This window comes from Pogoniulus pusillus, chromosome 2 (genome assembly GCF_015220805.1).
Source record: "Pogoniulus pusillus isolate bPogPus1 chromosome 2, bPogPus1.pri, whole genome shotgun sequence".
NCBI lineage: Eukaryota > Metazoa > Chordata > Aves > Piciformes > Lybiidae > Pogoniulus > Pogoniulus pusillus.
In genome coordinates, this window is record NC_087265.1 from 42,938,346 (window position 1) to 42,951,686 (window position 13,341).

The 13,341-nt window shown below is 38.8% G+C and overlaps 1 protein-coding gene and 1 long non-coding RNA gene across 5 annotated transcripts in view; both read left to right on the plus strand.

Moving 5' to 3' along the window:
• SLC25A12 (solute carrier family 25 member 12) overlaps positions 1-10,326 on the plus strand; it is a 58,660-nt gene extending 48,334 nt beyond the window's left edge. For all 4 annotated transcript variants that reach the window (XM_064162852.1, XM_064162861.1, XM_064162870.1 and 1 more), the window contains 5 exons: positions 4,267-4,407; positions 6,423-6,561; positions 8,768-8,926; positions 9,096-9,186; positions 9,709-10,326. In XM_064162852.1, coding sequence (XP_064018922.1) covers positions 4,267-4,407; positions 6,423-6,561; positions 8,768-8,926; positions 9,096-9,186; positions 9,709-9,895 — 717 coding nt within the window. In that variant the 3' untranslated portion in view covers positions 9,896-10,326. The remainder of the gene's footprint in view (positions 1-4,266; positions 4,408-6,422; positions 6,562-8,767; positions 8,927-9,095; positions 9,187-9,708) is intronic.
• Positions 6,573-7,130, plus strand: LOC135185797 (uncharacterized). Its single transcript, XR_010306622.1, has 2 exons — positions 6,573-6,977; positions 7,011-7,130. It is a non-coding gene; the product is annotated as an uncharacterized LOC135185797 (long non-coding RNA).
• Positions 10,327-13,341: the final 3,015 nt, after the last annotated feature.

Below are 13,341 nucleotides of genomic sequence, written 5' to 3' on the forward strand. Positions count from 1 at the left end.
TAAAAGAGACAGGAGGTGCATGAGCAATGACAGCTTGAGAAAGAAGTGTCACTTCTTTTGATGTTTTGACTGGTTTAAGTAACATATTTTACCTGCTTGTGTGGGACACAGTTGTGGTCCAGGATGTGGTGGCTTCAAAAAAGGAAGGAAGGAAGGGCTTGAAATAGGCCTCTCCCCCTTTGTAGCATATGCCTCTCGGGTGGAATTGGAAAGGGCAAGAGGTCTCATGTTGCAGGGTCATTTGTGTATTTCCTTCAGCCTTTGGCATGTCACAGGGCGTTTGCTGTGGGATCTCAAACTACATCTTTTCTCTCATAACCTTTGCTGTCAGATTTAGTTCCTTTATTTGCTCCTTGTAGAGTTATTTTACATGACATTAAGGTTAAGTAGAAGCTTTTATTGCTGGTATTTTTTGATGTGTATGAATAACCTCCATTCAGAAACAAATTTGTCAACCTTTTTTAAAGTGTCTGTTGTAATTTATGTGTGAAGGGGGAGTTTGTTTTATTTTTTTTTTTTCTTTTATGGGGGTGTAAATCTAGATGTAGTGCACCTTCTCCAGAAGAAATTCAAGGACTGCAATATATACATGTACAAGTGTGTTTAACATACAAAGCTGACAGGTCTTTTGGACAAGAATGACAGTGATTGCGGCTGACTTGCACAGTAGCATGGGGATTTTCATTGCAGCCCTGCACACTGCCAGCTCACTTTTATTTGGAGGTCCTCTGTGTCATTTTCCTCTGCACCCTCTCCTGGGAGTGCTCTTCCTCTTCTCCCCAGCCAACACACTTCCTGGCTTCATACATTCTTCCTCACAGAGATAAGTAACCATTTACTTGATAGAAATGAAAATACTTTCTTGCATTAATAATAAAAGGTAGTGAAAAAAGTAAGTTTTCTAGTATTACATGTTTTGTATTGAATCAATACTTGTCTTTACTGGACTTGTGATGTGTCTAAGGACCTAATGCATTCACACAACTCAAGTGAAGTCAGTGCTCCTCTTCTCATGAATCATGTTACTGCTGGGCAGAAGGGTTTGCCAAGCTCTGAGCAGAAGAGTGTAAGGCCAGGTTGGATGAGACCTTGAGCGACCTGTTCTAGTGGGAGGTGTCCCTGCCTGTGTCGGGAAGTTGGATGATCTTTGAGGTTCCTTCTGACCTAGACCATTCTATGATTCTGTAAGTCAGGACTTGGATCAAAGTACATACTACATATAGGGAGTATCTTGACAGCTTCATCTCTTTGAGGTTCCTTCTGACCTAGACCATTCTATGATTCTGTAAGTCAGGACTTGGATCAAAGTACATACTACATATAGGGAGTATCTTGACAGCTTCATCTCTTTGAGGTTCCTTCTGACCTAGACCATTCTATGATTCTGTAAGTCAGGACTTGGATCAAAGTACATACTACATATAGGGAGTATCTTGACAGCTTCATCTCTTCTTGGTAAAGCTGCCTCTTGTAAAGTTTGTCAACACTTTAAATGCTCAATATTCAAAGTGATAATGTAATTAAAGAGCTTCTAAAAATGGTCGATTGATATTAATAATTATCTACTGACAATATAAGCATATGTTAGGGTTTTCCTTTTATTTTCCTTCCTAACCTGATAATGTAACATTTTAATACTACCATTGTAATATATAATTCTGTATTAACTATATAAAATGTGTAACCTTGTATATATAGTTAGTATTGCTACTGAATTATTGAAATGTCTTGTGTTTAGAGTCTTCTCTTTTCATTTCTGTCTCAGAAAAGGCCTGTTTATAGAAAGGCAGGCAATTGTGCACCTAGGAGAGGAGAATGTTAATTGCAGGAAGATTGAATTCAGGGTAGAAAATAGGAATGTTTACGAATTGGCCTATTTGTATTTCTGTGGTTGCTGTTAGGCAAATAGGAAGAGTTATTTTAGCTGCTCTGCAGGATGTGCTGATTTAGAACATTAAAAGTAAAAAAAATGGAATTTCACATATGTGTAAACAAAGAATGCATATTTAATAGGCAGGTAGATGGTAATTGTCTAGAGGGAGTTAATTTCTAGCTTAGTGTCTAAATGTAAAGTTATTTGAATTCTTTTGTGTGGCTTGTATTGGGTAGTAAGAGTACTCTGCTTTGTGTTTTATCTACTGAAATTGCTTTTAAAAATGGTGTAGGGAAATGGTAAACACAAGAATTTGATTTTCTGTTTAATGCAATACAAGCAAAGAATGGTGGTTGTTTAACAGAACTTTCCAGATGTGAATTCTGTAGATTTTATTTAGCTTGGAACTTTGCCTAGCAGGACAAGCCATTTCCCCTTGCATGCATAGGTGTGTATGAACTTGGAAGGAAAAGGTGAGATTAAAGAGAGTCTGAAGAATGGCTTTGGACACAAGTGGTGTCAGGTAACTGAGTAAACACAGTGCAGTGAGTCCAAGGAACAGAGAGATCAGTTTGGCTGGTCTGGGAGTTCTAGTGATTTTCCTGAGGGTTGGAATAAATGTTCACAAAAATGTAGGCTTTGATTTTTTTTCCCCCTTTTTTTCCCCCAGAGAGAAGTAGTAAGGAAAAAAAGATTAAGAACCTAGACTGATTATATGAGTGGGAAATGTTAAAGACGGCAACTAATACAATGGAGATAATTAATCACAAAAGCAGGGGTTGATCTCCCACTGCTTGGGTCAAAGTGCTTTAGCCAAAGCCATAACAATGATTCAGTATTGAGTGAAGTAAATACAATAAACGGAGGGGAATGTGCTTAGTAAAGGTTAGTGAAATATCAGATGCTTGGTCAGTGAAGATTTTGATTTCTTCATGCCCTCCCATCCCATAGACACTACCCAAGTGCTTGATCATTCCCAGTAAGAGCTATTGAGGTTTGTGGTGTTCTTTTGTCTCAAATCTAGAGTAATTCAAGTTGCCAACTTCTAAGGCATGCTTCAGGGTTAATATGAAGTTGATTCTGCCTGCTGCTGGAGAGAGGAAGATTATGATAAAGGCAGAAAGGATTAGTGTTCATTAGTCCTGAATCAATCAGCAGAGAACACCATGCATGCTGTCCAGAAGGTGCTGTCGTGGACTATTGATTTTATTTCACACACAGACACTCCCAGCATTGCAAAGAAAATTTATTTGCTGGGAATGTAGAAGTGGAAAAAAGTTTTTATTGCAGATACTTTGCACTTTTTTTTCTTCATGAAAATTTGATCTGTTGGAGGAATAGATCAGGGTAAAGAGAAGCCTTTTGACTGTAGGAGGAATGCTCGTTAAAGTTGTCTATGTTCAAGTGGTTTTATGCCATAAACTTTAGGGAAGTAGTTTTAATTTTTAAATGGAAAAAGGTGGCTTAGGAAGGAGAAGAAAAAGGAAGCTTAGTAAAATTGAGCTGTTTTGTGAACCACACACTTCTCCAGAAGTGAATGGTAGTACCTACAGCAAACCAGAGAGAAATCAAAACATGTCATTTTGAACAGGTTTGCATGCTTCTGAAACTGAACTGTCAGACTGAATCTCTCTCAAATCTGAAATGTAGTTCTTTGAAAGTCTTTAGTTGACTCTCAAGCAGCTCTGCAACGCTGTTGTTAGGAAGTTTGCAAAGACAGTCCTTCAGCACTGCTAACAAAGTGTTTCCTGCTTGTAAAATCTGTTCCTGCTCAGCTCAGAGAAGGATAGGGCTCCTCTTTTTATCTACCATGTGAAATGTTGCTCTTCCTATTTAAATTTTGTGGTTTGTTTTCCCTTGGGACAATTAAAGGGCTGCTAAACAAAATGCAAACAACTTTACTGATAATTTTAAACTACACCATTAAATGCAAATTGACCTTTTAAACAGCATCACTAGCAAATAATGTGTCTGTGCTTGGGTGATGGAGTGTTGCTGAATAAACATAAGGTCTTCTTTATACATGTTTGATGCTCTAGCAGCACAAGGCTAACAGTTATTTTAGATTAATATTTAATGTAGTATCTGAGAGACTTAAACACAGGCAGGACTTTTAGAAAGTGATGTCAAGGGGAAAAGCAGGGACAGATGGAATTAATCCACCTCTGTAGCCTATAAACATGTAAATGGAAAAAAAGGGTTGTATGCAAACCCATTATTTCAAATTCAGGGATTTTTAACTTCCAGACAGGTGCTTTCTCTCTCATGTATTTTTTACATCACAGTACCAGACAGTGAAGTGAGAAATGAAGGCACTCAGCACCTTGTAAAAGTCAAACTGTCTCCACACGTTCTAGTAACGCAATTTACTTTCTTTTTCTTTGGGTTTGCAGGCAGGAGCTTCCCAGGTCATCTTCACTAATCCTCTGGAGATCGTAAAGATTCGGTTGCAGGTAGCAGGAGAAATTACTACAGGACCCAGAGTCAGTGCCCTCTCAGTTATAAAAGATTTAGGCCTTCTTGGTCTTTATAAGGTATGTCTTTCTGGTTTTAGTGGCTTCATGGTTTTATGTTAAATGTTTACATTATCAAGACAAAACCTGTTAAAAAGAGAGACATCTTTTGAATTTAAAACCAATCTCTTCCCGCAGGGCAGCCCCACAGTGGAAAACTGAAGAAAACCCACTTCTATATTAATGGCAGTGGGATACAAAAAATACTCCCCCATTCTATCCTTTGGGCTTTTATGCCAAGCTACAGGGAGTCCTGTATTGCAGACCTGCTGGCTTCTGGCACTGATCGTTTCATTTGGTGGGGGGTTTGTGAGAAGTTTTCTTTAGCTTTCCCTCTGTGTTTTTCTTATGTTTATTTTGAATCTGTTATCTGTATTCTTGTCTTTGCAGCAGGATATTCTCTTTGTCTTAATAATGTGATGGCAGTGAAACAGTAGCAGAGTTTAGTAGGATTCAGATTTTTAAGAAGTTAATGGTGGGATTTGTCAATAACAAATTCCACTTGAAAAAAGCCCATTCTGTACTGTACTTCAGCAGAATGCCAGTCAACAGATTCCTTCCCTGCAGGTATACTTGCTACCATCATTACAGATCAGATGTAATGGAGCAGAAGCTATTAGTTTTCTTAAACAAGGAAGAGTATTTCTTTTTGTACCTTCTGCCAGTGCAAGAGGTAATGTGTAAATTCAGCAGTCATATTAGCTAGGCTCTTAGGGATGTCATTTTAGATTATTCGTCCATAGACCTGCAATAATACTATAAAAATATACAAATATGGGTTTGGAGCTGAAGCTTTTGAGTTCTGTAGATGAGATTCACAACCCTTACCTTTCCTGAAGATCTCAGGTATTTGGTACCTGGCACACAGTCACCACTGGTGTCTGCTGTAATTAAACAAGCGAGCTCACTACAAATCCTGCTCTTTACAATCACAGTCTCGTTTGTGAGTAACTCTTAAGAACTGTCAGAGGAGAAAGTATCTGTGTCAAAATAATCGAGGGAACAGATTGCTCTATCAGTACTTTAAGCTGTGTAGGGTTTGTAATACCTGCTGTCTGCTAATATAACTGAGAGGTGACTGACCTCAGGTGGGTTCACGCTGTGGGGATTGCTGGCTCAGAGTACACCAGTTGGGTTTTTAGGCAAGGAGTGGTGTTTTTGCTTTTGGGGTATGCAAGTGAGATTTTTGGATATATAAGAGCTTGTTTGAGCTTTGTACGGAAGTTAATTTAGTTGGTAACAAACTGATGCCTCAAGTTACTAAAAGAAGAATATTAGGTAGGTTTTATTGCAATTACTCCACTCTTTTTACAGCATATGAAGTTCTGCTAATGACCTATTTAATGCCAGTTTGTGGCCAGGAGCAACTCAGTGCTATGGTCTAGTTGACTGGATAGGGTTGGGTGACAGGTTCGACTGGATGATCTTGGAGGTTTTGTCCAACCTGGTTGATTCTGTGAGTCTATTCTATGATTCTGTGAACTCCTGGTAGGATTACAGGCCACTAGTTTTGTCTCTTTGTACTTCCTCTTACTAAAACAGCTCAAATTTTGCAGCACTTTACCTTTTTTTTTTTTTGCTCGTTTTTGAGTGCAGCTTCTTCAGTCAGGTGATGAGCAGTGGAGATCAATATGAGGTCTTAATAGTTCTGATATTTTAGTAGTGCTTTTGTGTTTGGTGAAAAAATGACATGCAAGGACTTAACCTTGCAACTTCTGTGGTTGTGGGCTGTTGCCAGCAAGACAAAAGGACAGACCTTTCTCACTTCCCTCACCACATTTGGACACATCTTATAGAAAGGTATTTGTCCTAGGTACTGAGGTCAGGATTGATGTCACACATTGCTGTCCCAAATCAGAGAGGAACCTCAACTCTTCTTTATTCTAGAAACTTATTTTAGATAAGTTTAACCCTACATTTTCAGCTTTCTGGTAGATAAAACAAGTTGGTACTTCCTGGGCTCACTCTGCGTGCTAGTTATCAATTTTAACCTTATTTAGAAGACTTATTTGTATTGTCTCTTTTCTGTGTGCCAGGGTGCCAAAGCATGTTTCCTCAGAGACATTCCCTTTTCTGCAATCTACTTTCCTGTTTATGCTCATAGTAAACTGATGCTTGCTGATGAAAATGGCCACGTGGGAGGACTTAATCTCCTTGTAGCTGGAGCCATTGCAGGTAATTTTGCACAATGTTCTCTAGAAGAAATTTTTTTTTCTTCCAGGGAGTAATATTTAATAGTCATTCAGTAGCCCCATAGAAAGGAAGGGTACTGTACCATTGTACCTGATTTAATCTAAATTTGATCACTGTTATCCTTAGTGGGAGGCAATGTAATTTTGATGAGAGCTAATTACATTTGCATAATGTGGATAAACAGCGTAATGTAGCTCAGCAACTTGTAGTCAAATTTGATCTGTCTGTCTCAATGGGGTTTTACTTGTTACTGTGCTCTCAGAGTTGAAGGCTAATTTGAATCTTTGATGAACATAAAATAAGAGATCATAACAGCTAAGAAGAAAATGACTTACCTAGTTTTGGATTCCTGAGTTACTGAGAAGAAACTTTGTTCAAATGTAAGTGCTAAAAATAGGGCAGTAGTTTGTAAAGAAGATAAAGTATCATAGGCAGTAGTTTGTAAAGAAGATAAAGTGTCATGTTCTGAAGCTTGAAGTATTTTAAGTCTTCTTAAAAATGTTTGATGTAAAGACAACATGCAGCTGTGATTAAAAGTTGTTTTTACTCAATGGTATGAAATTAATAGATGCAATGAACCATACTGGCAGATACTTACAAACATGGATACAAAGGGCCAGATTCTGCACTGCCAAGGACTAGATCTCTGGGATGAAAACCAGGTCTGCAGCCTCTTGGTGCTGGAATCTTGAGGCTGTACAGACATTTTTGGTACTTGTTATAGTTGTAAGGAATTGCTACATAGACAAGTCATGAGCCATCCATGTGTAAAGTGCAGTTTCCCATACTGCATCCAGTACAGAGCTTGGCTGCACCTGCCCTCTGGCACAAAGAATGTACCAACTGGCAGAGAGGAGAGACAGACCAACTAGGAAATTAGTAACAGAGCTGTAGCCCTGTTTCTTCTCAGGTACTACAGAGCTGCCAAAAAAGGAAAATCATTTAGTTTAGTGTAGTCATTAAAGCATATATAAATAGTATTATTTAACTTGTATCTCCTGTAAAGAGTTGCTCTCTTTATTTTTAGATGGCAGACTCCACAGCTACTCTTCATTAGTGTTTCTGGGTCACTCATACTAAGTGATGAACCATCATAAAAACATGGAAATCTTGTAGGTCTAGTTGTACTACATGGTAGTCTGACTTTCTGAATCACAGATTTCAGTTTTCCTGATGGCTCAATCTATTCCTGTCTCAACATTATCTGCCTCTAAAGGAAAACCTGCATATGGTTTTTGTTAAAATGCTTGATAGCTGAACTGTATTGCTTCTGTTTTCCTTGCAAACCTCCTGAGGTGATCAGTGACACTTCAGAGTTTATGATCAGCTATGCACATCAGTGAGTTGTTGAATTTTGAATTCAGTAGTAACCAAATATAAAAGTCCAACAAAACTCAAAATAATTTTCAAAATTGGCCTCTTTTTAAGTGAGATGAAACTTTTGCAGTATTGAGGAATCTCTCAGATAGCACAGTTATAAACTGTGGAGCACATTTCTGAAAACTTTCTCCTTTCCTTTGACTAGAAAGCTGAGAGTGGTGCCTTGGAAGTGGAGATTTGTTCTTCCATCACTGTTGGCTAATATCACGCTGTTGGTACTAAGCAGACTTGTAAAACACCTTCATTGTCCTCAGTCTTTTTATGGCTTGCCTACTGAAGTAAGCAGCATCTGTTCTCCTACACAACAGTCCAAACTGCAGGGCAGACATATTTTTGTAGAAGAGGTGTTCTAAGATGTAGTTTTCTTAACAAATATGTAGGACTCAAGTTCCCAAATTGACCCTCTGCACAGCTTGCACAATCTATTGTAGAGCTTAGCAGGGTCAGAAAGCTTGCACAATTAGTTTTTGCCATGGCTGTCTCTTGTACAGCATAAGTATGAATTTAAAAATGCTTCTTCTCTTTTTGGAACTATGTTAATGACAGACCACAGAGGAAGAGAGAAGTGCTGTTGTCACTTTATTATTTCCTTTACTACCAGTTACAGCCTGTAACTTTAGGAGAAACTCAAACTGTTGTGCTTGATAGAATAGGTTCATATTAGCATCTAGTGTTAAGAACTTGCATTTTTAGTAACATCCTTGCCAAAAAAAAAAAGAGGAAAGTTTGCAGTTGTATTTTTCAGTTAGAACTGTTTCATCTTTTACAAGATCCTTTGTGCAAATTAAATGTAGTTTTCTTCTAAAAGGTGTTCCTGCTGCTTCTTTGGTAACCCCTGCTGATGTCATCAAGACAAGACTGCAAGTGGCAGCTCGCGCTGGTCAGACAACATACAGTGGAGTTATTGACTGCTTTAGAAAGATTCTGAGGGAAGAAGGAGCTTCAGCTTTTTGGAAGGGAGCTGGAGGTGAGACACGCTCTGTAACAATTAAGGCTGCCCCCGAAGTGGAAGAGTTAATTCTTGTTTTGTTAGAGGCTAAAATTATTTACAAGGTCTGATTTTGAGAAATGTAACATCTTGCCCAAAATATTGATCTTCTTTCCTGAGAAACTTTTTTTTGGGTACTATTTACCAGCTCGTGTGTTCAGATCTTCACCTCAGTTTGGTGTTACTCTGGTCACTTATGAACTTCTGCAACGATGGCTTTACGTCGATTTTGGAGGCCTGTAAGTCATATATTTGCTTTTTTTTCCTAGCTTGCACAAAATCTCTACCAAGCTAAAAGAAACCCAATAAAAATCAACCTCTTCCTTTTTTCGTGCAAGAGACCACTACACCTGGTGACTTTGAGCACCTGTATTTTAAAGGGTAGTATGTAAAATGGCAAACTTGCATGCTACTTCCCAACAGATGAGGAGATAGAGAGCCCTTTCTTATTTACTTTAATAGAACACAAACTTTGTATTTCCATTGTAACAAGGTATTTTGTTCATTTTCCCATCACTGCAAGTTAAAAGAATTTCCAAATCTATCAGTAAAAATGCAACTTGAGTTTTGGCCTTGATTTCCCATTAAGTAGTGGTCTGAACCCAACTTGACTTGACCACAGAAGTATATTAAAGGTCAGCTTTAACAGTCTTCCCTCCCCCAACAAAAGCCTTACGTATTCAGTATACAAGATTTAATTAATTCAAGCTTAAGAAAACACTTTAAATACAGGAAAGTGATGTTCTTCTTTCTTCAAACAGCAAACCTTCTGGATCAGAACCCACACCAAAAACCCGAATTTCAGATCTTCCTCCTGTTCATCCTGAGCACATAGGTGGATACAGACTTGCTACAGCTACATTTGCTGGTATAGAAAATAAATTTGGGTTGTGTCTTCCAAAGTTTCGACCTGACATCACCTCAGCTCAAGCGAAAATGAGCAGCTGAGTCCTGGAAAGTTTGATCAACCCAGCAAAGCAATGCAGTGGAAAAAAAAAGTTAACAGGAGCAGTACTGTATTTTTTTTTCCAGTTGGCTGCATGTTGTTCTAACTGAACTGAGCTTGCAAATCTAATTACTCCTTCCTAATATTAATATATCCCTGCATTTATTTGTTTATTTGCACACACAAGGAACTGACTGAAGCTGTGGTTCTATGCCTTGTTTGAACCAGTGGCATGAATCTGTAGCCTAGACTTGACCTTTGCACAGCTTGCATTTAATGTTACTGTACATATTGTACATCTTTGTACAGAGACATCATGGCATCCATACTCATCCATTTATATAATGGCCATTGCAGTTCAAAATAGGTTGAAATGTACAGAATGTTTTGAAGGCATTTTGTTAACAATCGTGACAATAAAATACTTGAACACTGAAGCCAATTCGTTTCTGTGTTTATAGACAAGATCAGTGAGATGATGTTTGTTTTTTTTTCCTCCACAGATAAGAGCTCACAGATTAAAAGATTAGATGCACCCATTTAATGAATGTACAGGAGCCAGCCTCTGAAGGACTGCATTTCACTGTTAGTTAGAGAAAAGGTATTTAAATACACTTGCAAGCCGCAAGAGCACAGTAATTGGATAAGCACATGCAGCATTGTATGTTGTAGCACAACTTTGTAATAAGGAAGTCCCTCAAAATACATGGTGGTACTGAAGGTGTAGACCTTTATGGTAGCATATCTGAAACACAATGAGGTGTTTTGCCAGTTCTTACTCATTTTTTTCAAGATCTGCTACTCAGAGTGCGTCTTTTCCAGGATGGAAAAATAGTCTTAAAAAAAAAAGTGTTTTACCATTATAAAGATTAATAATCCCTCATGTTCTTCTGAGGAAAAAAGATTTTAAAAAGACAAAAGAGACTTAATTTTATATTCTTTTCATAAGCAAAACTGATTTGCTTTTACACTTCCAGTTGAGTGGAATGCTCAGTGAAAAGGAGAGGGGAAAGGAAAAGTTTGAACTATCTCTGGCTCTCAGGGATAACCTCATAGCTGGCTACAACTACCTGAAGGGAGGCTGTAGCCAGGTGAGGGTTGGTCTCTTCTGCCAGGCAACCAGCAACAGAACAAGGGGACACAGTCTCAAGTTGTGCCAGAGGCCGTCTAGGCTGGATGTTAGGAGGAAGTTCTTCCCAGAGAGAGTGATTGGCATTGGAATGGGCTGCCCAGGGAGGTGGACTTGCCATCCCTGGAGGTGCTCACGAAAAGCCTGGCTGTGGCACTTAGTGCCACGGTCTAGTTGATTGGCTGGGGGTGGGTGCTAGGTTGGACTGGATGATGTTGGAGGTCTCTTCCCAGCTGGCTGATTCTATGATCTGCCAGCAGTTTGTCTGGTGTAATTTTAAAATGCAGAATCATCAGAAGAAATAGGTGACTCTTGATTTCTATCATCCTCTAGGAAAAGCACATCATACTATCCATACAGTCACAGAAGAGAAGCTTTGCTTACTCAAGTATGACAGCCTCCCATCTCTAGTTTTGAGATGTTTCTTCCAGGATTGGATATCCTGGAACATAGTGTGTCACCACGATATAAACTGATCTGAGGTTCTGCTGTTCTTTTGCTCAGGTGAAACCAGGCCCATATAAAGAGTCTAAGGTGGCTTCTGGAAAACCAAACACTACAAGCACACAATCCTTCCTTCAGTTCTAACCTCTATGCAAGATGCAAAATCTTCACATGCTGAGTAGTCTTTGGTGAGCCAGAGGTTACATGGAATCACAGAACTGTCAGGGCTGGAAGGGACCTCCACAATCATCCAATTGCAATTCCCCTGCAATGGGCAGGGACACCTCACAGCAGATCAGGTTACTCAGAGCTCCATCCATCCTGGCCTTAAATACTTGTCGGGATGAGGCTTACACCACCTCCCTGGGCAACCTGTTCCAGTGTTCCACCATCCTCATCATGAAGAACTTTTTCCTAACATCCAATTTCAATCTACCCCTTCTAGTTTTGATTAATTCCCCCAGCCCTGTCACTACTTGAACCTTAAAAAGTCCCTTACTAGCTTTCTTGTAGGTCCCCTTAAGACCGTGGAAAGCCACAATAAGGTCTCTTTGGAGCCCTACAGTACATTGAACTGGGGAGTCTGATCACTGTTTTTGAGACAGGCATATGTAATAACCCCATTAAAAAGCTTCCTGTCTTTGTTAATTTAGCATCTTCTCCTCCTCCTGCCCCTGTTTAAAGAATTACTACTTCTGTGCAGTTTTCTAGAGCAGACTTCCCAGGAATTCTCTTCCATGTCTATGTATTTTGTTCTGCACTTTTCTAAAATAGGTACAAAAATGCTAGGTACCCACTGGCATTTCATCTTAGTCACAGCTTGTTGACTGAATTGATCAAGGCCTTTGGAGACTTTACAATGCAAGATAGCACTTGTATTTCTTGCAGATCCAAAACTGGACAGTGTGGCTCCCAGGATGATCGTTTATGGTATCTAGCATCACTGTTGGTCTCTTAATGTTGCAGGTATAAGATTTAGAACCTTCCCAACCTATACTCAACTATTTTGTGAGGGAGAAACACAAGCAGGAAAGAATACAGAATAGATTTGTTGAAAATTATTAAAAGGGTGAAATTACATCAAAATAATGCTGTATTACTTACATTTGTATGTTACAATCCCCTGAAAGAAGCCTTTATCTACTGGATTTCTGAAAATGTAAGTCTGAAGGAAATGTATTATAGAGAAGTAACAATCTCAGTAAAAAAAAAACCAAAATCAAAAGCATCCTAAAACCAACATGACAACAAAACAGTCTGTTCCTTAAGAATTTTTGTGCCCAAAGGGCAAAAAAAGCATCACATGATGTGCCTGTTTTGTTAGGCAGTTCACATGTTTCTCAACTGAACAGACAGCTTCTGTTGTGAGGGTCAGGAAAACATGTAAATCTCAAGCTGAACAGCAGGACTCTGCATTGAAAAAAAGTGCAGGGGACTTTTGACAAACCAAAGCCAGTGGAAGCCTAAATATATTTCACTTTTCAACTCTATGAAATCATAGAGAGAAACTCCTGAAGCCAAAATTGCTGTTACTGCTGCCTGTGTCTATGAGAACTGAGACAAGGAGGATTAAAAAACAACCTCAAACCTTAAAAATACCATCAAGAACACTTCTGGACATAATGCTGATCAAGAAATACAAACCTGTCTCCTTTCAAGCACATAAAATGGCTCTTCTGGCAAGACAATAAGCTTGTAGCAGATCAAGAATACCAGAAACAAACCTAGAGTCTCAAGTTAAGGGCATCAATGCTGGTTAAGTGCCTAATTAGTACAAGTCAGAATATTTACTAAAAGAAATCCCAAACAGTACAACCCCCACCCAACCCAAAACCGGTCTTGATAAGAAACTTTATAATGTTATAAAAAGATGTA